General features: G+C 39.9%; 1 protein-coding gene across 8 annotated transcripts in view; it reads left to right on the top strand.

Moving 5' to 3' along the window:
* The window catches only part of ENOX1 (ecto-NOX disulfide-thiol exchanger 1), a 356,510-nt gene extending 332,353 nt beyond the window's left edge, over positions 1–24,157 (top strand). For all 8 annotated transcript variants that reach the window (XM_036381515.2, XM_054518593.1, XM_036381505.2 and 5 more), the window contains 4 exons: positions 713–769; positions 17,036–17,138; positions 20,127–20,212; positions 23,205–24,157. In XM_036381515.2, coding sequence (XP_036237408.1) covers positions 713–769; positions 17,036–17,138; positions 20,127–20,212; positions 23,205–23,336 — 378 coding nt within the window. In that variant the 3' untranslated portion in view covers positions 23,337–24,157. The remainder of the gene's footprint in view (positions 1–712; positions 770–17,035; positions 17,139–20,126; positions 20,213–23,204) is intronic.
* Positions 24,158–25,797: the final 1,640 nt, after the last annotated feature.

The following is a 25,797-nucleotide window of genomic DNA, read 5'->3' as shown; positions in this document are numbered from 1 at the left end:
TCACTGTGGCTCAAGATGTGAGCTAGGACTTTCCTTAAATCTCCTGAGAGTGATCTTTACAATTCCCAATGTAATCCTGGATTTTCCCCTAAAAGCTAATTCAGGAGGGGAAAAAAAGTTTTTGTTCAGGTCATATATTTGCAGTGTCCCCTCGGTTCTTCCTGCCACTGGTTAAATAAAAGAGCTGTTCTTCACTTCCCCTCCTTTTCCATCATACCCAGGAGCCATGTCAGTTACTTAGGTACGTTGTCAGGAAGACAATGTATAGTAGCACTTTGGCATCTTACCTCAAAATATATCATGCAAAAGTAATCATTGGCAAAACACTATTTAGCTAGTGGCAACTTGCAGATATTGTAAAGTTTAAATTAATAGCAACAACAGTGGTAAATTAAATTGTTTATTATTCTTGAGAGAGAAATCTGTGTACCTTTTATGCCTTGAAACTACTTTCTAATCTTATTATTTAAAAAATAATAACCCAGTTCTATTATTTTTCTTTTTTTGCCAACCTATCAAACCTTAAGTATGTTGGTTTCAAAATGGTTTGAGCAAAAACTCATTAGAATTATATGCTCCATCTGTTTTTCTCATTGGAAGCTTTATAAAACACTCCTTCAAATAAATCAAAGATAACTGTGTGAAATACTGAAGTAATGTGCTTGTTTTGTTCTGTTTTGTTTTTTGTTTTTTTTTTTTTCACTCTTTGCAGTTAAAAAGTGCCAAGGAATTAGCAGAAATCAATGGGCATGATGAATCTCAAGCAAATGTAGGTACATCTGTTTGTGTGTAGATTTAGTACATGTATGTGTATGGTCTCAAATTTACTGTGTATGTCTTAAAGCTGATAGAATGGCTGAATGATTTGTACATCAAGTTTGAAGTGTCTGGGTTTTTTTTCTTGAAGCCACAGGTTCAAATCCCAGCAAACTTCATTCAAGGTAGATAAATTGGGTTCCATGCAATTTACTTTGTAGGATTTATTTGGATGAGACTTTAACAACCAGTGTCCTACTTGCTGAATGTGGGTGTTAAAGATACCATGGAAACGACTGCAAAAGAAATGCTTTTCCTTAGTGTCCTGTCCAGGATTAGTCAAGCTACAAAGTTACACCATTTGTCTCTGTGGCTGCCACCTTGCAGCTGGGCAAGCCTGGCTGTGTTTCAGTTCTGAGTGAGGTGGTTTGTATATGTGTATAATTTTGAAACAGTTAATTTTCGCAAGAGGACTAAATTAATTCACTGAATCATTATTTAGTCCAATAACATTAAAGGACTCTTAAGGTTGTGTTTTTAAAAACCTGCTGCCAAAAAAAAATTGCTTCTATTATTTCCTTAATGATTGCCATCAAAACAGCAATTTCCATAAGGGGGGAAGAGAAAAAAAAGGAAAAGTTTCCTGCTATGTTTGTCATCCAAACCGCGCTGTCTTTGTCATAAACATATGAATATTACAACCAATTATATATGATATCTTCCTCCTGGCCAAGTGAACTAGCAACAGTTTAAACACTAATATATTTTAACATCTACTTTAGTCCATGTGTTGTCTAATGGCTCGGTCAGGAGAACAGTTTTATTTTAAACCTGAATGGAAGGCTCAAGTTTTGTGAACTGCTTTTTTGATAAGGAAATGTTGTCCTCTTTTTTTAAATCCTTTCCTAAATCTCATTCATTGTGATCCCTTTCCGCAGTGAAGTCAATAGAGCCTCGTAGCTCTCAGCGTTTGGACAGGAGACATTCAATATTGTCTGATAGCTCCAACAAATCTGCAGCTGCAGTCTGTCTGCACAGCATCCCATTGCCCCTTTGAAAGATTCTGTTTGCAAACCAAAAATATATTAATCCAATGATGATCTTGATATACTCACATATGCTAGCTAAAAAATGGTCGTTGTACAATAAATAGCTGATTGCAGGTTTCCCAAAGGAAATCCTGAAGGAATAACTACATGTCTAAAAGAACTTGCTTCCTCACCAAAAATGTAGATGAAACAATGTTTTGTGGTATTGAAATGTTTTAAAGGGAAATTACCTGAAAGCTTCAAGCTGTACTATTTTGGCTCATATGTAACTGCATAAACACAAGTGCTTGAAAGTTTTATATTTATATAATATAGAGGTTTAAATAGCATTAAAAGGAAACATTTCAGTTGTGTAAAGAGAGTGTTTTGGTGCACAATTCCCAGATATCTAAAACAAAATATTTCAGAATCTTTGGTCAATAGTAAATTTTTCAAAATGTAATATTTTAAGCCAGTTTGTAATTGTACAAGCTCTCAAATGCCTGAATTTTCCATAGGATAGAAACTGTATTTTCTGCCCCTTTTCCAAGAGCTTTTCCTCTGCTGATCTCATAGCAATATATGACTCTTAAGAAAAGAAGTCAATACCTAGATTAATGGCAAAGAGGGAAACCAGATAGTTACAATTATCGAGTCACAGTTGCAGCCATGTATTCAACAATAATACCACCATGGAATCAGAAAAAGCACAGCAGTATAAAAGAAAAGAGAGAAATAGAGGGAAAGAACTGATGTTAAAACATGTGCTATGATAATGAACTTTGTAAAATGGAAGCTGAAGTGCCTTTTAAACAACTGTCATTTATATCAAATATGTAGCACTCAGGTGTTGTGCCTTGCAGGTTGTCTCCACATATATTCTCAGCAGACTCCAGGGGTTTTGCCCCTGGCCACTGTGCAAATCAGGGATGATCAAAGAGAAGAAGGCTTGGTGGCTCCTACGTGGTTCTTAGTGAACTGTGATGCATATAATTGGATTAGGACATATTTGTTACAGATGACAGGTTGAATTCAACAAATTAAATACCTCTACATGCCGAGTAATAGTGGGAGGTGTTGGTAAGGAAAAATGGCAACGTATTCCTGTACACTGAACACACAATCTTATCTTCAGACTGCAGGATATTTAGATTACTTTGCAGAAAATCAGGCTCCTAGAAAGGACAGAAGAAACTTTAGGCACAGTGCATACACATCAAGAAAGCCCATACTGTAACCTTAAAGATTACTTTCTTCACTCAGGATTTCTCCTTATTGCACTAGTCTGCATAATTTTTTACATTAGAAAATGATGTTATTTAAAATAAAACATGGAAATATTCTTCTTAGCAAAAGCAGATACAGATGAAAATATATATATATACTTAGACCTGTCCTAGTCTTCTACATACTTATTATGTCAGACCATCCTGAAAGGGAGACAAGGATCTGGACACCTTTGGAAAAAGAAAAAACTTCCCTCCTGAAGTAATTTGTAGGTGCCCAACCTACAAACTGACCTTCACTTTTTTTCTCTTGTTTTCACAGAAAAATTAACTAAGTTGACTAAGAGGCTGGAGCAATTGCAATGTCACATTCCCTGCATGTCAGTTCTCACAAAAGTCGAGGGGGTAGGGTAGACCAAAATTTTAGTGTATTGCCAGTACATCTGTTATTTCCAGAAAGCAAAACCATCTTACAAGGTTCTCTACAGAGTCATAAGGGTGTTTCATGAGTGATTTGCCAGGTACATGCAGTAATATTTGTTCTGGCTGTTGACATTTCCCAGCTATGCTCTGTGTCAGGAAAGGCCAAATGTCAGGCTTAGGCAGTACACAAAGCTCAAGATTTTGGTTGGGTGTTAACAGAGACTTCAACAGCCAGCACTGCCAGAAGTGCTGTCACCGAGTGCCCACTTGCATCAGTCCCATGCTTTGGAAGAGATCAGTCCTTTCTTCTAATCTGACCCCCTTTTCATTTCCTCTTCATTGCTGCATATAATGGTATTTCATTCACATCTCTGTCTTAACTGAAATGAAAATAATGACCAATGGATAATCATCATTTCAGATATAATCCTCTTCAAGGATGTTCCCAGACTCTTGGGACCTGAATATTCCCAACATGAAAAAATAGTCTTGCTTGGGAGCTCTGCTTGAGTAGAGATTATTTTGCAAACTGAAAATGCTAATCACGTGTTTCATGACTAACTCTACAAAGACAATTTATTCTCCTATTCTTCCCAAAAGTTCAGTGGCTTTCTGTGAAGCCTCTAGTACATAAATTAATTTTGTGTTCTGATCAAAGATCTTCTTTTGCTCTTTGCTGAATTCAGTAAAGATATGGCACTGCATGCAAATACAGTGAATACACTCCTGGTTTGGAGGTCAGAAGGTTAACATCCATGGTATCCCTCTACTTTAAATGGAGAAAGGAAGATTTTTTTTTTTTTTATACAAGTCTCATTTTAGAGTTACTCGGTGATCTTCCAGGAATTTGTTGCTCTCCTTTGTCAGCTACCTGCCTTCCTTAGATGGCAGCTGTGAATAACTTCTACCCTTTGTAAAAGTGCTGTAAAATTGTAATCAAGATTATCAGTTTGCCATATTTAGACCAAAGCATGACATGGTTAATGATCGCAGAAGCATTTTGAATTCTGATTGCAATTTCATGGCAAAGTTCCTGACATTGTTGAAGTCACTAAAAAAATTCCCATTAGGCTAAAAGGTTAGAATTTTGCCAAAAGACTTTAGGGGTTACCTCATTACCATGAAGATGTAATAAAATTAAAATATTTCAGAGAGTGAAACTGACTTCACCACAAGGGGTTTTTTGACCAGCTTTTTGTTCTGTTTGAGTTTTGTCGTTCGAACAAAGTACCGACTTTGACCGCATTCACCTGTCTGCCTTCAGTTAGCATCTCCCACAGCTTGGACACAATGGTCTGTGGGTTTTTCTCCAGACAAAAAATCAATAATATTAAGTAGGGATGCATTTTTCTATTTGAATGCTTGAAGCTGTTGTCAGAGCATTTCTTGAGTTGAACCAAGCATCTCACATTTAATGCTGATTCTTCCTTTAAGTTTTGTCTTTTGTATTTGCTTTTGAAGCAGTTTCCAGATGATCCCTGACTCTGAGGAGGAGGGATATATCACTGTATTGCTCACTTTATGCTACACTGACGGTGATCATATGCCTAAGTACGCCCTAGATTTCTCTTTTCATAGAGTAGGTTAATCACTGATGATCTTCATCAAAGAAAAGATGGTTCTTAAGTGAGGCTTACTTTTGCCACAAGCCAGGCAAAGATTTAAAAAGCTAACCCTGTTCAACTTTTGGAAAAGTCTGTAATTCCGTCAACTCATCAGAGTTAACTTCCTGTACTTCCCTATGCAGAGCTTTAATTTAGGCATCCAAATGTGCCTGCTGTGAATGTTTTATATAAATGTATGTGTTAGTACACACATACCATTTGTGTGGCAGCTCCACTTAGTGTGGCAGCATCAAATTGAGCCAGGTCAGATGGAAAGGACCTTGAACACAGGGAGAGGAGTAGGAGCTAGAAGAGTGCAAAATCATCCCAGTAGTTTGGGAGTGTGGGACAGAAGTTGGTCATCTTTAGTGATGAAGATCCCAAGTGATTGCTGATTCTTCTGCTTCACTTCCTTGTCCGTGCTGCAGTCATTTCCTGGTTATCCCACTCTTCAAAAGGCTTGCTCTTCCCAGAACAGCACAGGCTTGCTATAAAAAATGTGCTCAATATGGCTTACATAAGAGCAATTTGAGTCTTAAGTTACAGGCCAGAAAACCCCAGTGCAGGCCTTGCATGTGTCAGGAATTGTCTGTTTCTCTCCTGTCTGAGCTTCCCAGGTTTGTAAGCTGTGAACCTTTGCCTCAGCAAACTGATGTTAGTCACTGAGTACCTTCTTTGGGCTCCCCACAATGAGGTCCTCTGGCCTTGCAGCAGGCATTTCTAGAGCACATGGATGTGATTGGGCACTGCAGAAAATGAGGTGATGACACCTGGGTGCTTTAGAGGATAAAGAAAGGGTCCTGGTGGCCTCTCCATACCCATGAGCTCAAGGCTGACATTACCTGCAGAGAATGCCAGAACTTGGGGTTTGTCTCTCTGCCACACCTCAGAAGAAAAGAGCGTGAACTATGGACACCCTCCAGCCCCTTTTGTTGTAACTTCTCCCTCCTGCAAGTGTGTAAAGAGAGCAGGCAGGAATAAGGGTGAGTGCGGGGATGAGGACAGCTCCTTGAGAAGAGAGGAGTGGGGTTTGGTTTCTCATCATGGGTGTGCTGTGTCATTAGGAGAAGGTGCAAGTAGCCTTACCCTGATTGGATTGGAGCTGTCAGGGGGGCTTTAGAGAGACACATTTACTGTCTGTATTCAGGTTCTTCTCTCCTGGTGGGGCCAGTACCAGGGGTTGAGGAATGGCTGTGCCTCTTTCTACTCTCCACATTTTCCATTCCAGATATTTATTTGTAGCCCTTCCATCACTCATTTCTTCTCATTTCCTTCAACTTAAGGCACATGGAGCATGATAGATTCAAGCAGCTCTGACCGTTCACAGCTCAGCAGCTTTCCTACTTACTGCGACAGGCATGAGGAATGACCACCTCCTGAATTCAATACCATGAGGCCTGAAAAGTAGCAGGAGTTTAACAGGCTGTTTAGGATGTTATCAAAGAGCCCACTCAGCCTTCAGAAGTTCTTTTACACTGGTAGATCAAATCTCCCCGAGTTCCCCCCTTTGCCACCTCAGCCCTGGTTTGCCATTTCAGAGGACAGCAAGAGTTTCATTAGCATGGTACAGATGTCTGTGCTGGCTAAATCAGAGTCTCTGAGATTCCAGCCATGATTGAACCCTACAGGGAGCAAACAGGGAGCAGACCAAGGTATATTCTGACACAGAATGTGCTGCCTGAAGTGGATCTGGGGTCTAGTAATAACCCTTTTAATAATGTGCAGCAAGAAATCACACCACTTCTCTTGTCCCTAATTAAGAGTGTCAGAGTGACTTGGCTTTTGATTGCAGTGAATTCTGATCATCTGAGGGAGGAGAAGGAGAACTCTGAGACACAATGATAAAACCCATTCAGCCACCCACTCAGCAAATCACAAAAGCTTTTTTTACTTTAAATTTCATATGAGCTCCACAGGGAGACAGATCTTCAGTGCCCAGAGCTACCTGACATTTTAATAATATCTGATCATTATATGGATCCTTTCATCCCAAAGCATTTTTCCCGAGTATTTATACTGCACACGTATACAGGAGTCATCCTGTCATTTCTAGTGAGGAATAACATTCAGCCTTATACATATGCAGCTGTGGGCTTAACCCACACAGTGTGCAAGGCAGATTGGCTTGTCAGAGCACTCAGCCTCCCCCGCAACCACCTGAAGGATGATGGGCCACCTCTCCTGCAGCCACAAACCTGCTACTGCAGTCCTGGGGGTTGTGCACCACACTCACACCCCTTCCAACTGGCTTTCAAGGAATAGACAGGGAAAAAAGTGACAGGAGTGAGAAAGGAACTTCAATATTCCCAAGAGCCACTCTTCATGGAATGGTTTTGAAAGGGCTTTAAGGATCATCTAGTTCCAATCCCCTGCCATGGGCAGAGACAGCTTTCACTAGACTAGATTGCTCAAATCCCCATCCAGCCTGGCCTGAAACACTTCCAGGAATGGGGCATCCACAACTTCTCTGGGCAACCTATGCCAGTGTCTCACCACCCTCACAGTAAAGAATTTCCTCGTTGAATCTGATCTAAACCTGCCCTGTCAGTGTAAAGCCATTTCTACTTGTCCTGTTCCAACATAGCCTTGTAAAAAGCCCCTCTCCAGCTCCCTTGCAGCCCTCTTTAGGTGTGTGAAGATACTCTAAGGTCTCTCTGAAGATACTCTAAAGTCTCTCCTTAGAACCTTCTCTTCTCCAGGCTAAACGACCCCAACTGTCCTGTCGTCACAGGAGAGTTGCTCCAGCCCTTTTATCATCTTCATGACCCTCCTCTGCATTGCTCCAACAGGTCCCTGTCCTTCCTACATTAGGAGCCCCAGAGCTGGATGCAGCACTGCAGGTGGGGTCTCACCAGAGCAGAGCAGAGGGGCAGAATCCCCTCCCTCACCCTTCTTTTGATGCAGCCCAGGATACAATTGGTTTTCTGGGCTGCAGGCTCACATTGCTGGGTCATGTTGAACTTCTCATCAAACAATATTCCCAAGTCACTCTAAGGAACCTCAGAAAGAGTTTGTCATCCTGATCAAGATCGCCTCCAAAGGAATAAGAACTCCAAAGTGCTTAGGTACTTTTTCCATTTTCAGATATGGAGATTCCTAAAGTTAATACCTTTCAAATACAAAACCATGAAGAAAATCATTCACTCTCATAAGACATTTAAGGTTGGTTTTCCCTGACTATTACTTGTTTTTATTTCAACAAAGTCATTTTCAAAACTTCTACAAGTCTCAAAAGAAAACAAACTGCCTTTTTTTTCTCTCTCTCTCTCTTTAACTTTCCTTTTGAAATTGCATAATTCTAGAGGAGATTTCAAGAGCAATATTTGTGCTAAAGACCATTTCAAAGGGTTTTCACCAATTCTCAATCTCAAGTAAACATGAAGTACATCTTCCTCATTGACTTCAGCAGAGCTGGTGAGCAACTGATGCTTTCATTCAGCCAGCCATTGGTTTGCTGCAATTCCCTAAAACAAAGTGTGCAAAATGACAATTACCTTTTATCTTGCAAAACAACCACCTTCACATCACATAAAACATCTGTGTTAAGTCATCAGGAACCTACACATAAATCCAGCTTTAGAAAATGAAGCAACCTGATCATACTTTTGAAAATGAGCGTGAAGTAACTTTCCTATTAGTCATCCATATTTTGCATATGTACATTCCCACAAAATAAATGTGCTCAAATACAATGAAAAAATATAAAGAGATCATTTCAATGAGAAAAGCATTTTCAGATTATTGCTAGTTGCCTAAAACTCAGCAGGTGAAAGTTACGACAGTAAAAGCTTTATAATGAAAAAGCTGAAAGCATCTCTCTGGCAAATGGATCAGAAAAATAGGATGTCAAGAGCACCATAATACAATTAATCTTCACTCCTGAAAATGCTTCTATTATGTGGGATAAATCAGATAAACAAACCTTAGATCCATCCATTTGAAGTTTTTCATTCACAAGGTCTTACATTCACAGGTCTAATTTGTCTACATTGCTGTTCCTATAATTTTAATGCCAGATAACTTTTCAAGTTTTCAACTGTTTATTTGTTAATACCAGTGCACTCTTAAATTTACATTAACAGTAAATACTATATTAGTTTATTTGAAAAGCAAATTTCTATATGAGTGTCCTTTAAAATTATTTGTAATTGCAAAAAGTAATTGCAATGTGGTGTTTCTGACAAAACCAATGCTAGCTTCTTGCACAGAACAAAATAAGTTACCAAGTTCAGGCTTGATTTGAATGAAATGATGAAACCTGATGTCTATAATTTCTAATAGACTAGTCATATTCACCAGCAGTGCAGCATATGGTAAATATGTCCTTCTGCATCCCTTGGTAGGTAGTAGAAGGAGAAGGATCTTGTAAGACCCTGGAAAAAAACACTGAAAAGCAAAGGGGTTTTTTATTGAATTTTTGACCTGGTGCTAACTCTAACAGTGGCATTAGGTACTTGTGAGAGCTCTGGTTTTGGGCAGATAGTTGGGTGCCTCATTCCTTGCCTTATTCTTTTCATATGTGACGGACCACTGCAAATTTTTACTGAGTTTTTTTAAACTGAATTATCCCAGTGCAAACAGAAAAGGCCAAGAAACCTCTCTGCATGTAGAGAGTGTGTCACAAGGCCATTTAACCTAGTGCTGGGCACTTTTCTAAAATCAATTCTTAGGCTGTGAGGAGCCAGGACCATGTAAAATATGAGCTTTCTAGGAAGTAGTTAATTCACCAGCACAAGATAATTCATTTGAAGCAACAAAAGAATGAAATTAATCAAAATTGCGAGCAATTTTCTAGTCAGAGTATTTTTAGAGGAGTAGTCAGCAGAGAGTCAGAAACAGTCACTGAAGAGGACAGACTGAGAGAAGAGCTATGTAAAACACGATATTTTTTAAAGTTAGGACAGTTTTAAGTTACTTTCAGAGTTCAGACACTCACCAAATTTTCACACATCACATCACACAACACAATGTGCAGCTGATGAAGGGGAAAAAGTTCCATTAAAGAAAGAATTCAAGACATTTGGCCCAAACCAAGCATTACTGGTTTTGGGAGATGCTGAATCCTTGGAGCCTGACAGAGGCAAGGTGGTCATAGCTCCATGGAATGAATCTGCAGCTACACAGAGCACATATTCCTCACAGGCATGTGGAAGAACACACATCTACAACACATGCACCACATGGGTCCATCTATATACACGTGGCCAGCCCCACAGATCAGCACAAACTCAGCATTCATAAACATGAGCAGCACTGAGGTACACAAACAGGTAAAGGTCCGTCAGTGGGAAATACATCTGCAGGCTTACATATATACACAATGTGAATCCCTCCAGAAACTGGACTTTGACTCCCAGGCTGTCCCATAACTGGCTCCTCCACACACACACACATGCACAAAGTAGTCATTCAGCCATCCCCCAGACTCCATGGTGTCCCCAGTTGGTGGCTTGGACAGCCAGGTCTCTCTAACTGCAGCACTCCAGGCTGCAGTGGCTCTCTGATTGCTGATCCCACTCCAGCTGCTCTGCTCAGATGCCCTCATGTGCCCCCATGCACACATAACAGAGTCCCTCATCCAGGAAAAGAGAAATTAGTTAAGTGGGTTTTATACACTGATCAGGGCCTGACATGGCCAGACAAGTGTACTGACCAGCAACCTGGTTACATGCAACCACTCCCTTTTATCCCCTCCCAAATTGCCATGATCTCTTCTTTTCCTGCTACTTCTTCCCCTGCTGAGGACCTCAGCTAGGTTTTGTACAACCCCATAATCCTCTGCTCCTACATCCCATAACAAGTCCCAAATTCCTCCAGGCAATGCTCCCTCAGTCTGTAGGATGTTTCAGAGAGGTGGACTGATGTCATGTTTGGCCCCTGGGGCTGATCCTTTCCTGTGACACCCCTGAGAGGAGCTGGGTCAGGGGACTCTGCTTTCTCTGATTAGGTTATCACATTTTCCCCATCTGTAGTGGTGCCTCTGCACTCCTTTGTGCTTGTGGAAACAAGATTTGAATCACAAGTATCACAAGGATAGAGCAAGTAATTATGGTTGTAAAATCCCTTCTACAGGGGACAGAGGCACCCTCTGTTGATAAGGGTGCAGGCCTGGGATGCTGCAGAGAAACTGCTGAGCCATTGGATTGCTTCCTTTCTGTTGCACATTCATGTGCCCTGCCACTGCAGCTGATCCTGCTCGGGGCAGAAGGTTGGACTAGAGATCTCCCAAGGTCATCTGCCTGATTTTGTGATGCTGTGATCATCTGAGTCACAATCACTGCCTGTGAGTGTACTCATACGTTGCCACATTTGCAAGGAAATTTGATTTAAGTTAAATTTAAATAAGCTCTTTCACTGTAGCTTAGTTCAACTTGGATTGAATAATTTTGAATTCACCGTGGATAAGAACATAGACAAGGACAGTAGCCCATTCTCAACTGACAACCATGCTAAGCTGTCAGAAGTTGTCCTGTACCTCAACCTTGCATGTCCCCATAAATTTACAATGCCTGACTTGATGTGCATTGAAAGTATTGCAAGGCTTCCATTCACTTGATTGGTTATTGAATTATGCTCCACTCAGGTTAAAACTGCGAGATTAAATTTTCAGATGTAGTTCTGAAGTACATTTACAGAAAGACTAGCAAAGCAAACCCGTCTATACTAGACTACAGGAGGTTCACAGATAAATGCAAATAAATTAAATATATACAATTTTTCATGCTGCAGACCAGGTTTTACCCAAGTTTGCAGTCAAACCTGCCTGGTCCTCAATAAGTAGTTTGGGCAAACTCACCTGAAGTCCAAGCCCAGTTCAATGTGCTCAGAGCAGGCTCACATATTAATTCATATAAATAAAATAAAAGCCTTTCAATACCTTATAGGCTGTGGATTTGGTATCTTGTGTGCCTGGCTCTTTCTTCTCTCAGGATTTTAAAATTACCTTTTATTTCCAAGCTTACAGCATCACTCTGGCCTGCTGTTAATAGTCTGCAAGATTTTTGCTTATGTTTCAGATATATAGGTTTTTTTCTCCTCCTACTCATTTTCTCTCATAAATCCCCTGGCTGATGAGAAAGAGTTGTGTATCCCTTACATCTAACAACATTCAGCAGTTGCTCTGTTTTGCCTGCTGTGACAAACATCAAGTCTTTCCTTTTTATGCCACTGTTTTAATGCCACAGACAATTGGCTTTGTACATATAATAAAAATGCAAACTTTTCCAGAGGCTGGTAGGTTTATGGGATTTTTACTGGGTCTTTCAGAAGACACAATATTATTTTTAATCCCTCACCACACAATTCTTCAAAATTCTATAAACTACGACAAAGAAAATGAGGTCTTTGAAGACAGTATGCAAGCAGTCATCATTCCCCCTAGATTCAAAGATAATTATCAAATACTTGGATTACCCAGAGAGTGGAGGGAATATTTCATCTCTTTGAATGTCTTCACATCCTGGGCACATGTCAGGTATCTTCAATGTCATGTTCATTAAATCCTATATTCTGCCTTTCAAAGCCAAGTCCTGGACAACAGATGGTATAGAACTGCACTCTGTCCAGAGGGGTTTCCAGGTGGGGCAGCTACTGTGCAAGCCCTGCTCAACTCTTGCTCAGTGGTTAGGGGGAATATCAAGTCCTCAGTCCCCCCATTTTTAGGGATGCTGGCTAGCATGTATTTTCAGGCAAGAACAAATATTTTATATTGTCTGCCTTTTTTGCACTAGTTTAAGACTGACCTGAAGAGGATTAATGCTATCTAGATTGAGAACTTTTTATTTAATATCTTACTTTTCCGTAGGCGAAAAAAGAAACCAATAAAGGAGAAAAAGACCCAAGTCATCCAGCCTAAATATCTGGAGTTTCCTGATCTGCTAGAGCCCTGGAGTGCAGAGCTAGACTTTTTTTCTTATAGGATCTCTATCTTGTGTAGAATTTTACCACCTCTCTTCTACTCTTCAGGAGGTCTGTGTCTTTCTCTGGCAAGTGCACTTCTCTTAAGAGTCACTCTCTCATTTGCTGTGTGTCCAGTGTTAGACACAGCTTCTCTCTGGACAGTGAGACCAGGCAAATTTTGGAGCAATATATTTACCTGTGCCTCTTCCAAAAGAAGCCAAGATACTTGAGTGAATGATGAAAAGCAAACTTCTCTCCCACCTTACAGCTAGGCAGTGCAAAACTGCCATGTATGACTCTCCACAGCTATCAGCTCTGTGTCAGTGGTGGTGTCAGAGATCTGCTTGTGGGCATTAATAGTCCATTGGATAAAATTGTCATTTCTTCCAGCAAGTTCTCCTGAAAGTTTTCCAGAAAGACTTTCTGTCTGTTTGTCCCTCCCTGGTTCAAATGCAGGGAGCCCTGAATGAAAATGCTGGTCCCAAGGGATATTCTACAGAACCATAGGGATTTCAATCCCATGAGGCAAATTCTTGTCTTTTCATCATCTGCTGATGGATTAAAGTGTCATTTGCAAGAAAAAGCTCCAAGCAGGCAATGGTGAGAGCATAACACAGGATGGTTGCATTCATACTGAGCAGCTCTGGAGCTGTTGTCATCAAATTGGTCCCCCTTGTTTTCCAATGCCTGACACAATTTGTGAATAATAAATAGGACCAGGTCCCTAATGATTTCCAGGTGTGATTTAACCTGGATTAAGCTTTTCACACACAATGTTTAGTTCTTGCAAGGTCATTTCATTTCTAATAAGTACCAGTTTGCACATGCTCAGCTGTGTTCTTGTCCTTTAATGCAGTAACTGACAGATGGTAGCAAAATATTCCTTTTATAATGAAACCTGCTGAAGGAGACTGCTTAGGGCCTCAGAAAATATAATTTGCCAAATAAAGAATGGTCTCCAGGAAAGAAAGGAAATGCTGCAATGCAGTACATATTAAATCATTTTCCTCAGGCATCTGGTGATCAGTAGCTTTTTCTCACGTCACAGAGGTGACCTGACTGTTTTTTCCCAATTATTTATTGCCTCATTCACCTTTGTACTCTTAAAAGTCTTGTTTCTGTGGGTTGACATAAGTAGTGCCTCTAAAAAAGTGTAAATTAACTTCATGAAGATTTATTGTAAAGGTTTCATAGGTACCAGATTTGTATCTGCAGTATGCTGTCAGATTCTTAAGGTTTTCACTTACACTATAATTAGCTCAGTTTCTGGGTGAATTTCACACCTATTTTTTAGACCCAATTATGCCATTTCTCTTAAACCACTATTAATTCCTAGCAGCATTGCTACTGAATTCTGATTTACTTTATGTGACTATGCACACCCTGTATTTTCTCATGGCCTGTGCAAACTTCTTTTGGCAGCTGAATACATCAGAGCGATCTAATTTATTATCTTCTGTGAGGCAGGTAGAATTGAATGGCAGAAACCTCTCATTTTAAAGCCTCCAAGAACCTGCAACTTTCTTCTAAAGCCAGTGGTTTGCTGGGTATCTATCTTTGCCACTCATTTCCTCAGGCTTCCCCATAAAAAAAATTTACTCTTTTATCCTCTGTTCCAGTATACAGCTAAGGAAGACTTGATGTGACTTCCTTTAGCATCCATTTACACTGTCCTATAAATCATACAAAACGTTCTGCACAGGCTCAAATCTAGGCATTAAATGAGAATCCATCTGTTCCTTGTTCCCAATGGGATTATAGTTTCTTTATCTGCATCACTGCTTGACAAAACTTCTAATCCCACCTGAAACTGCGAGTGTGCTGTGTTTGGGGCCTGTTATATCAAATACACATCTCTCTGCTCCCACCTTCCCCCCTCAGGAATTGCTATTTTTAGATTGCTTTTCCATCTCTGATGAAGTCAAAGTTGCTTCTTAACCTATACAAGCTCTGGTGGCATCTGCTGCTCTGCTTTTCTGCTCCAGTATCACAAAATCTGTCATCCAGCTCTGTTCTGATCTGTAACCCCCTTGTCATTACTGCCCTCTTGGAGAAAGTCGTGTAAACACCTTTTGTTTCAGTTTCTTGACGGGGTTTACTTTCACTGCTTTTGGATGTCATGGCCAGCAGGAGATCAGAATTTGCATTAGCCTTTGGCTCTGTCAGGAGGGGAATCAACAGTGCTGGACAATTTAAAGCATGCTGCTGCTGCTATAATGTGCCTTGTGCATTACAACACTACAGGAGTGTTAATGCCAAGGTTATGGAGCTGCCAAAGCACCCAGGAGCGCCCTTGTTTTCAGAGGGGATCACTGCCAACTCTTGAACTGCAGACTCCCAAAACTAAAACATGCAACTAAAAAGTTATTTGATCTCTACTAACTAAAAAGCCAGCAAGGGCTGACATGTGCACAACTCCACACTGATCTGAGGCCAGGAGGAACACCTCAGCTGCCCATTACAACTGCGACAAAGCCCGGATCACCCAATGGACCTCACGCTTCCTTTGGTGCAGGCCAGGGCCTGTCAGAGCCCCTTGTTTCTGGGGCTGGGGATGCACATGGGCATGTATGTCACGTATGTGCACACAGAGTTCCTTGGCTGACACATGGCTGCTTGTTCTTTGTGACACGAAGGAGCACTGGTAGCCACGATTCATGTGAGCCACCAGGCAGCTTCCCCTTGGAGCAGGCCGATGAAGAGCACAGACTATGTCACCGAGGGGTTTTGGCTTATGCTGTTTGTAGTTTCTTTTTCTTTTTCAGTTAAAAATGGGGAAGTGTGTGACTTTTTTTACCAATTTCACAGACTGTGAAGCCTTTAGTCATCCATAAAGAGGCACATTTGACATACTTTGGAGTTTATGCCTTTTTTTAGCATGGATTATTCACACCTTCAGAAATGCCTCCGAGCAATCCAAGCCCTGTGTCCCTCTTCTATTGCCAAAAATCCTCGCCAAAAGTTTTGGAGCAAGGCATCACACCATGGGTATGTCCTAAATGAGCCACATCATTATACCAAATAGTACATATTTGCTTGCATTTAAGGCTGCCCAGTCCCACACAACCTTCAGCAGCTTACCTTGACTCCCTCAAATAGAACAGGAGCATCATTCCTTCACAGTCCCACTTCACAGCACCGTGTCTCCAGCAGCATGCTCTCTGCCTCCAAGGTTTTGCATGGACCTGCCGAGCATTTCCCAGAGCAGATGCAGCCGGGTGAATCACGGCCTCACCAAGGAACGAGTCATTGCACATTGGCTGCTCCATGGAAACAGCCCATGGATATGCTTGAATATCATGCAATACACTCTGAGGTCACTTGCATGCCTTGGAAATAATTTATTTCCTTCATCTATGCCCAGTCACACAACTGCCTGGCTACTTCTGATGGAGCATCTGCTATGTGATCTCTCAGATGAAATTTAGGTGGTTCAGGACACCTGATTCCAGAAAAAAAAGAGCTCCAAGTGGGAGCCTTGACTTGTTTGTCCTTCAAGTTGGTGCTCTTTCAGTCCTTAAAATAAGATGGCTTTATGCAAACCACCTGTTAGGAGCGGTCTTCCTGAAATGGGGGTGCTGACCCCCAAAACATGCCTGAGAGCTGTTTGGGATGGGCCAGTGGCATGCCAGATGCCAGGCACTGGTTGAAGAGTGTAACAGGGCAGAGGGTTGTGCTCTAGTAGCTAGAAATGTTGTTAGTGACTGCTGAATTTACTCTTATGGCTGTAGCTGAATGTCTCCATCCATGTTCCCTGGAGGCGGTCTTGGTTTACAGATTTAATAGCTACAAAATGTGAATTTTCTGACCATTCCCACACTTTATGGCACAATCTCTCCAGCTGTTATAATGAAGAACCACTAGCAACAAAGTTATTACTTACTCCTCAAGCAAAATTTCTCTTCTTGGCAGCACTTGGCATAAAGGTTGTTCAAAATATGTCTTAATATTCTGCAAACAAATCAATTATTTATAATTGTCTTGTCTTTAGATGTGAATTAAAGTAATGATTTTTTTATATAGTTAAAAGGAAGCAGACAAGTTTAATTGAGATAAATGAAATCTACATGACCATCTGTTTGTTTTTTAAACTTTATAGGAAATCAATGTATTGACAGTAGCATTGGTCAACCAGGACAGAGAAAAAAACTCAGAGAAACGAAGCCCAGGTCTAAAATCAGAGAAAGAGGCACTATTAATAGGTAAGATAACCCCAAAGAAGATTTTTGAGAACAAAATGCCTTCTAACAGGTTTCTGTTTTGCATATATGTTTACACACATCTTTGTGCTAAGTAAAAAAGAAAAAATAATAGAATTTTTTTTTTTTTATCTGGGTTCAAAATGGCTTTTAGTAAGAAAAAATTCTAAAATACAACTGAACTTTGCCATTCTGAAAATTTCTGCAGTTTAATGAAAGGATTTCAGGTATGAAGAAAATTGCAGAATCTAAAGTCATCATATATTCATACTGCATTTAGACTTGCAGCATGAATGTATGATGACTTTATTTACATCAAGATTTAGCAGGCCAGAGTTGTATAGCTTGTTATATGTTTATTAGAAAAAGTGGTGAAGGAGAAGGGGATGGAAATAATATTAGTAAACTACTGAGCAAAAAATATATCTACTACATGTATTAAGCAAGCCAGATTTATGCCTTTGACATTAGGTGAGGGAATTAGCAATATGAATATTTATAAAGAATACCACAAGGACTGTCATACCCTTTACCTAGAATAAAATTTTTAAAATAAACTCTTAAATAGTGCCTAAAGCTTATAGGCAGTGGGCCAGCTAACTGGCATTTAGCCACACAGAACTGGCTGTACCCATGCCACCCTTGGAGGGAACATGCCCCATGTTTAGACCCACATATATTTTGCATTTGGTTTCAGTGGGGTAGGTTTTCAGGGAGCATGAAGGCCCACAGTTCCAAAGCATACCCTGTGGCAGAGCAACAGAAATGTTGAGCTGAAAGAACAGGTTTAATTTCTTTGGTTTGGTCTTTTCACAAATCAGTGGTATCCTGATAAAGTAGTTCCAAGACTGCCTTAGTTTGTTTAAATGCAACTCATTTTCATCACCTAGGCACCAGGAAGATTGCTGGCCTATTGCTGAGGCACAGATTCAGCAGTTCACAAGTTCAGTTCAGACCAAAGAGGTCATTTAAAAGTGAAGAATGTATCTGAATGTTTAAAGTGCTTAGTACACAAACTCCCTGTGATTAGTGAGATGCAAACAGTGGAATATACAGAAATGTATGACTTGATTGAATTCTGCTTTTTATAATTAAATCCAGAACTTTTAATTGCAGGGGCAGTACTTGATCTTTTTGAAGTTCAGTCTGTGAGAAAAACAGCAAGAATGGGATTTAAAGAACGGAATAACAAACTTTTTTTCTAGGTCACTCAATATCTGACTGTAACGAATGGTGGCAGTGTCCCAAAGTGGTCCTGAACATCTGCTGTTCAGTGGCACACTCAGATAAACAGAATAACCTCAGTTAAGTATTACTGGTCATAATACCCCACAACTGACTCACTGTTACAGTCCGAAGATTAAAGATTCCTCAAGATAGATTTCATGTTATCTCTTCCTCTGAGGCATGATCAGATATGGCAAGGGAATAATGGGCCTTGCCTCCATCCATTCACTAAGTTTTTCTGTATTTTAAAAAATGCAGTGTTGTCTTTGAGGAAAAGAGCATAAAAGAAAAAAAAATTATCATGGAACTCCAGTCAATAATTACAAAATATTGACAAATTACTTATTATTTACATTATATGAAAGAGCTGGTTTTGAATGTCCTGAATTCAAAAGCCTCAGGAGCCACATAACAGATGCAATGACACTGGTAAAATGTGATTTGAGTACAAATTGGATTTCCAGTCATCTCATACAAGTGTGATGGTCTTGACTTCTGCTTCTAGAGCTCTTGTGTGGTTACCTCTAGTCACCCACAGCACAAAGAAGGTCACTGCTGCTAGGACTTGCCATAGTAAAAAATTTATTATATGCCACTTCATATGCAGGACCAGAAGTTTGTAAATGCTGTTTGAAGAGTGGAGGAGGAAAAAAGGTGTGCTTTGCAAAGCCAGTCTAAAATGCGTTAAATATTGCTTATCAGTTTCAACCACGGCCAGTACTTAGGGAAAAACGAAATCCAAGATTATCCTAATTCATTCAGCATCAAGAAAGCAGTATGGCCTGCAGTACACAAGATACAGTGACCCATTTTTGTCATTTGTAAGCATTTTTAATCCTGGTGTTTGTGATTTAAGTATAAGGAACTTCCCCTAGGGTGGTTCAGCTAAGAAGCCCATCCAAAGAGAGTTGAAAATATTTGTTCTGATTATTACAGTTCAGCTCTCCCCAAACAGCAAATAACACACATGCCATTTTGTATTTTCACTGTTTGCTTAGAAGAAGAGAAATTGGGTAGTGCTTTTAATAGCAATACTGATGCCCCAAATCTTGTTTTCTCTGGTCATCATTATTAATACTGTCACTTGATTTTCACTGCAAAAAAGACCTCTAGACTTAGATCCTGACTCCTTCTAAGCCATTTTTAATTCCCATACCTTTTATAATCATCCTGAAACAACAATGAAGATAGACAGAACATGCTCTCTCTTAAGAAAAAGTAAATAAGCAAATGTGTCATAAAGCATTTGTGTTTTCTTCAGCAGCATTTAGGGGTAATACGGATTAAATACTTTTCATAACCAGCATCTGCATAATTACTAGAAAAATTTGAGGGAGTGAGGGTTCTAACACAATTGCATGAAACGTTTTCACAACAGAGAATCCAGTGAAGGGGAAAAAAACAATAATTTTACCATTACGATATCCACAATTTTGTATTGGTAAATCAAGCATAAAATTAGTAGTTGAAATGCTCCCAGCAAGGCTTTGTTTAGAAATTCCTTTATTCATCAGTATATTATCTTGGTCACTTACTTGCTAACTGCTGTCATTCCTGAAGATGAGCTATTGTACTTAGCACATTACTATGACTGTATTAAAAATGTGCTGTTTTGTTATGTTTATTGGGTTGTGCAAGGAAAATAAGAGTCATAATTAATACTGAAAAACCTCAGAACAGACTCTTCAGAATTATTTTGCCTATTTTAATGATACAATGTCTGAAGTAATTTTAACACTTTGTGTCTGTTTGTTTTTAATACAGGTATCATATCCACATTTCTTCACGTCCACCCTTTTGGAGCCAATATAGAGTATCTTTGGTCTTATATGCAGCAGTTGGACTCTAGGGTAAAAAAAAATTAATCAAAATCTATTTTCTCTTTAGAAATATTGTATTATTCTTTACTGCAGGTTAAACTCTTCATGCATTTCCATTAGAAAGATAATGGGATATGGGGCTTGGGGGTTTGCAGTCTTTATTCATTTGCAAATTACAGTGCACGTGCTTGTGTTGAGGTCTTTGCCTCAAACTGCTTAGCTATCCTTTGTGGCACTGAAGAGCAGAGCTCTAAATAGCAAAGACTAGCAGTTGATTTTATGACATGTGACTCTGAAATATAGCTGGGGAGAAAAAAAGCAGAACAAGAGGCAGGTGTGGCCATGGCCATCAAACTGTGCAGTTTTTGGAGATGGCCCTTTGTTCTTTGAAAAGCTGTAAGTTGTATGTCACACTGAACCCTTATGATCACAGGAATGGACCATGTTTCATGTCTTTTGTCTCCATGTGGGAGCAGACACAACCACATAAAGGAATTGGGTGCACTAATTTTAGTGAAGCTGTGGCCAAGACAAAAGTGAGGCCAACACAAAACAGTGTGCAAAGTATTTAATGCATCAGTTCATACAGTCTACAGTCAATAAATACCTGTAGGATAAGATTCTTGACTTACTTTTTAATATCTGCTGTAGAATGAGATGAAATCAAGCCCCCAAATAGGCCTATTTCTCTGCACTGAATATTAAGGGAGTCAGAAGGTGAGAAGCTCAAGTGTGAAATGATGAGGTGAATGGTACTCCAAGTGCTAAGCAGCATCTTAGCAGATGCAGGGGTCACTCTGTGCCAGCCATAGCTCTGTCCCATGTCTGGCAGTACTTGGGTGATGGTGCTTTCCCAGATCTTTCAACACACTTCCTTTGGTCCTGGTAATGTTTTGTTCCTGAGCAGCCCCTTCAGCCCATAGCTGAGATCGGCTTCTCACTGCTTTGGTGAGCTGCTTCATGTTTCTGGATGATCCTTCCTCTGTTTCTATAAAAAGTGTAGAGCTAAAAGCAGAGGAGATCCTGAACTAGAAGCACACTGGAATTACAACAGGCTGCATTGATGAGTGAGGAAGGATGATGAATTTGGTAGGCACTGCCTTCAGGCCATGGCAACTCAGGTTTGCTAGCGCTTTACAGCCCACTGCCACCCAGAATGAAAAGGGAGTAGGGGATGGGGATGGGAGAAAGAGGTGAGAAACTGGTGAATTTCAATTTATTTTTAAAATATCTGGTTTTATCAAGACCTGATTAATCCAGAGCTTCACACCTCCACCCATTCTTCTGCTTCTCTGTGTCCCTGCCACACGTCCACTTTGCTTAGTCTTGTCCTGCATCACCCAGTCTGCCCAATCTCCTCAGTTATCTTTCAAGTCCCTCCTTAACACGGCATTTGTCTAAGTTTCAACTGCTTTTTTCCCTGGATGACCTCTCCAGCTCTGTATCTCTTGAGTGATGACAGCAATCATTCCAAAATATGGACTCTCTGGTCTCCAGCCCTGCTGCTCATTGCTTCTCCCTAGTGAGCTCTTCAGCATTCTCACCCTGCACTGCTGTGGTCCCTTCTTGTGCATGGCTGTGGGCTCTGCCCTTGAGTTTTTACTCATGTGAGTAACATGTGGGCTCCTGTGAGGCTGCCAGGGTCAAGCTCTTGACTTGCAAACAGAGCCCTCAAGGAAGGAGCATTGTCTGCCATCTCTGCAGCTACCTCTGGACCTACCTACTGCATAATAAACACGAGCTGCAAAATTTGACCTCGTTGGTTTATTTTGGAAGCAACTGCTTGTAGAAACAAATTACTTTTTAATAGCGCGATCCAGAGATGCAATCTCAGAGATGAATTTCAATTACTTTCCATGGTTAGCCTGTCATTCCTCACCTGAACAGGAATGATAAGGTCAGCATACCCATGTGGGCTGAGGGCTCAGTATACATTGCACAAAAGTAACCCAACACCCACTACTGCCATGTGAGTACTTAAAAGATGGATTGGATCACGCTGAGGCTTTTGACTGCCTCCAACACTGAGTTTTGGTGCCACCTTTAACAAATCATTTAATCTTTCTGCTGCACTAACCTCTACAGAAAAATAAGAGGCAATAGATATTTTCTTACTCCCCTTGGGGGCAGTGAAGTATAATTAGCACATTTTATGTTTATATACTGTTTTAAAAAGGAAAGGTTTCTCCATGGAAGGTTTCTACTACTATGAATAAGCAGAAATATCATTATTTCCAGATAAGCCTTTCAAACCATGGAGATACCTGTGGATGACAGGCAGCACCCATAGACTTCTTTGCTGTTCCTTTCATGATCACCACTTTAGAAGATAAAATGGCTCATATTCCATGATTATTCATTTCTTGCCTTCCCTACTGATTATACCAGAAAGGTTGCCTTTGTGAAAGTGTTTTCTGTAATGAGAGCATCTTGCCTGTTAGGAAGGTGAGCAGTCATTAAGGTTTCAAAATTATAAAAACATCCTGAGCAATGCAGAACTGAGAGCTTTACTGCTTAGTTACCTGGGGCTGCTGAACTGGGTAAGACCGAGGGAAGGTGGCTCCATGGATAGTCAGCCTTCAGCAACAACAGGGAGCTGATCAAAAACTTCTTGAAAGAGAAAAGCTGAGGGAACTGGGAGAAGCAGTCAAAACCACGTAGGCTGAGAAGAAGAATAAGGTCCCATCTGCTTCCTCATCCTCACAAGAGCACCTATGACTGTAGTTTTTAGATGGACTTCATACCACACTGTGGCCACAACCCCAGCATGGCGCTTGCCATTGCTTTACAGGGGGATACTTTACAGGCATCTACAAGAGCAAAATCATTCCTTCAAGAAATCTGCACTTGCTTTGGAGTCTGGAAAGTCATATCAGGCTAAGGTTAAAAAAATGGTTGGCTGTTTTCATATGGCCTGGATTTGTCTCCCCCCACACCCCTATTACATCTGTTCTCAATGTTTCCTCTTTACAAGCTACAGGACAGCTTTCTCACTTCAATTTTACCTTTGTTTCTTTCTTAGATCTCTGCAAATGAGATAGAAATGCTTTTGATGAGACTGCCACGCATGTTTAAACAAGAATTCACTGGTGTGGGAGCAACACTGGAAAAGAGGTGGAAGTTTTGTGCCTTTGAAGGAATTAAAACTGTCTGACTGTGACTAGCAATGAAGCTATGCAGAAGAAGAATTCCTAGAGCATGGCAGGGTTATAAAGTATTAAAGTAAGAAATTTGGGTTTGGGCACATAGTAGTATGTTTTCAAAGTTATCCAAGCCTAATTTTAGTTACATTTGTGACGTTCTCTTGTGAGTGGAAATGTAGTTGTGCACCAGTTCCTAAAATAAAATAAAATTTCAAAAAAAGTTTCAAAATGTGAGATTGTTTCCTATGAAAACTGAAGAAAGATACCACAGTCATAATGATTTCAAAATACTACATGTCCTACATTTAAGAAAAGCTCATTGAGCAAACAGTTAAGGAGAAAGATTGCCCGGTTATGGTCGCTAAGCTACAGCGATCTATATGTGATATGTAATAGAACTCATTAAGTTTTGTTATAGAAAGTTCTTTCTGTTTAGTAAGAGAATTGAGTAATTTTACAGTGAGGAAAAGCATACCAAAAGAAAACTTGAAGATGTGTCTGAGGTTATTGTATTTTGTAAATTAAGTTATATGCTGTACCAGGGATTTTTGCCTTATTGAAAGAGGCCTGAAAATGTGATTGGAGTCCTCAAGAATGCTTTATCAAGAATATTATTTTTCTAATGTAACTACTCTCCATTACAAGTTCTTTTAACATGGATTGCATATCAATTTTCATAAACATGTAAATAAGGAAGAAACCAGTGTTACTGTATTGTATTTGGTATGTAACATTCAGGTTTATGCATCAAAATAAATATTCAGTTGCATTACTGTTACAAATTTTATAGCAGATATATTAATTTTTATCAATAAATATGACTTCTACCATATTGTTTGCATAAGTATTTCTTCTGATGTTATTGAATTTTAATTGATCCAGCAAGAGATTACTGGAACATCTTTCCCCTACCCGAACTATTAATTGCAGATAACTTTGTTAATTGAATTATAAATAAAAAAAGAGCGTGCAATATTAGCTAAGATTAAAATATTGGTAGCAGAAGTAGCAGCATGGACCTTTGATTTTATTTTTCAACAAGCAGATGGGTGAAAAATGAACACGTTCAAATTTCCCATTTTCATTGTTGTGTTGGATAAGAGCTGCTGTGGGTCAGAAACAGCAGCTCCCTCTTGGCCACACCCCTGTGCAGGCAGAGGAGCCAGACACGAGAGAGCTGGTCCTGTGAAGTGGGGCACGAACAGTGGGAAATAGAGAAAACTGAAACAGATGCAGGGAGTCTCCAGATACATGTCAGAGTGAGGTTTCACTCAGGTCCTTCAATAAACAGCAATTAGTGTCAAATGCATTTAGTAGTGACGGAACTCTCCAACATGGCTTTTGGTCATTGGTACTTTAAGATCTATTTCTCTTCTGGCATCTACCTGGAATATAGAAATATTAAATGAAATTCTAATTGTGTACAAAATGGGAAAAGAAAGAGGCTTAGCAGGTCTATTATGGGAAAAAAATTATGCTTTCAGGCAGTACACACAAAATTTAAAAAATCAAGTACATCTCAATTATGGTTGCTATAGAGCCTGTGATAAGCTACTCAGGTGAAACTAGTAATTATATGCCAGTTATGTTAATGAAAATTAACTAGTTTAATCCAAGTAATAACTCTTTCCTCTCTTGAGATCATTCTGTTTCATGAATAATTCTGACATAAATGTGTTAAGTCTGACAGCTTGTATTTAGGTACTGTAACATAAATGTGTATGGATGCCACTTAGGCTGGGTGAGAAAACTTTCACCTCAGCATACTCCATGTCATATTTTTTTATTATATTCTGTCCTTCCTTTCCTTGTCCTTCTTCCTTTTTTTCCCTTTAGATCATTGTCTCTCTCACAAGACAACTTCAAATCCAGTCAGAAAACTTTTTTTTACAGAACCTTGTGACCTAATGACTATATTTGTTTTGCATATATTTTTCTTCTTCCTATTCTTCATGGGGTTTTCTTGTCTGTCTAGACCATCAGAGCTTTAGACTGGTACATTTTTCATCCTTGTATAGTATCAGCTAAAAGGGAACCTCCTTAACTGGCTTTTAGGTATTGCCAAAGATCTAAACTTTGAGTATGAGTAGCAGGTAGGCATCCTGTAATATTGTAATGTATCAGCTGAGAACCTGAAATCCAGGGAGATCCTCAATGAGTATGAGGTCAGGCTCAAGAACTAGCTTTAACTTTGTACTTTGGGGCAAATTGGATTAAAATGTTGAGCTTCATCATTTAGGTGCTGAAATGTCCCTATGATGGCTCTTGGGATATCCAGCTGGGAGGTCTGCAGTTAATACAATGAGATTAATAATGAGAAAGCCACTTTTGATACAGGATTTGATATAGGATTTTTTTATATACAGGAAAGCCACCTAGATTGGACATTAGGGAGCATTTCTTTACTGAGATAGTGGCCAAACGCTGGAATGTGTTTGGCCAGAGAGGTGATCAATGCCCCAAGGCTCTCAG

This window comes from Molothrus ater, chromosome 2, assembly GCF_012460135.2.
Source record: "Molothrus ater isolate BHLD 08-10-18 breed brown headed cowbird chromosome 2, BPBGC_Mater_1.1, whole genome shotgun sequence".
NCBI lineage: Eukaryota > Metazoa > Chordata > Aves > Passeriformes > Icteridae > Molothrus > Molothrus ater.
Note: the sequence above shows the minus strand (reverse complement) of the source record. Positions and strands in the feature narration are given on the sequence as shown.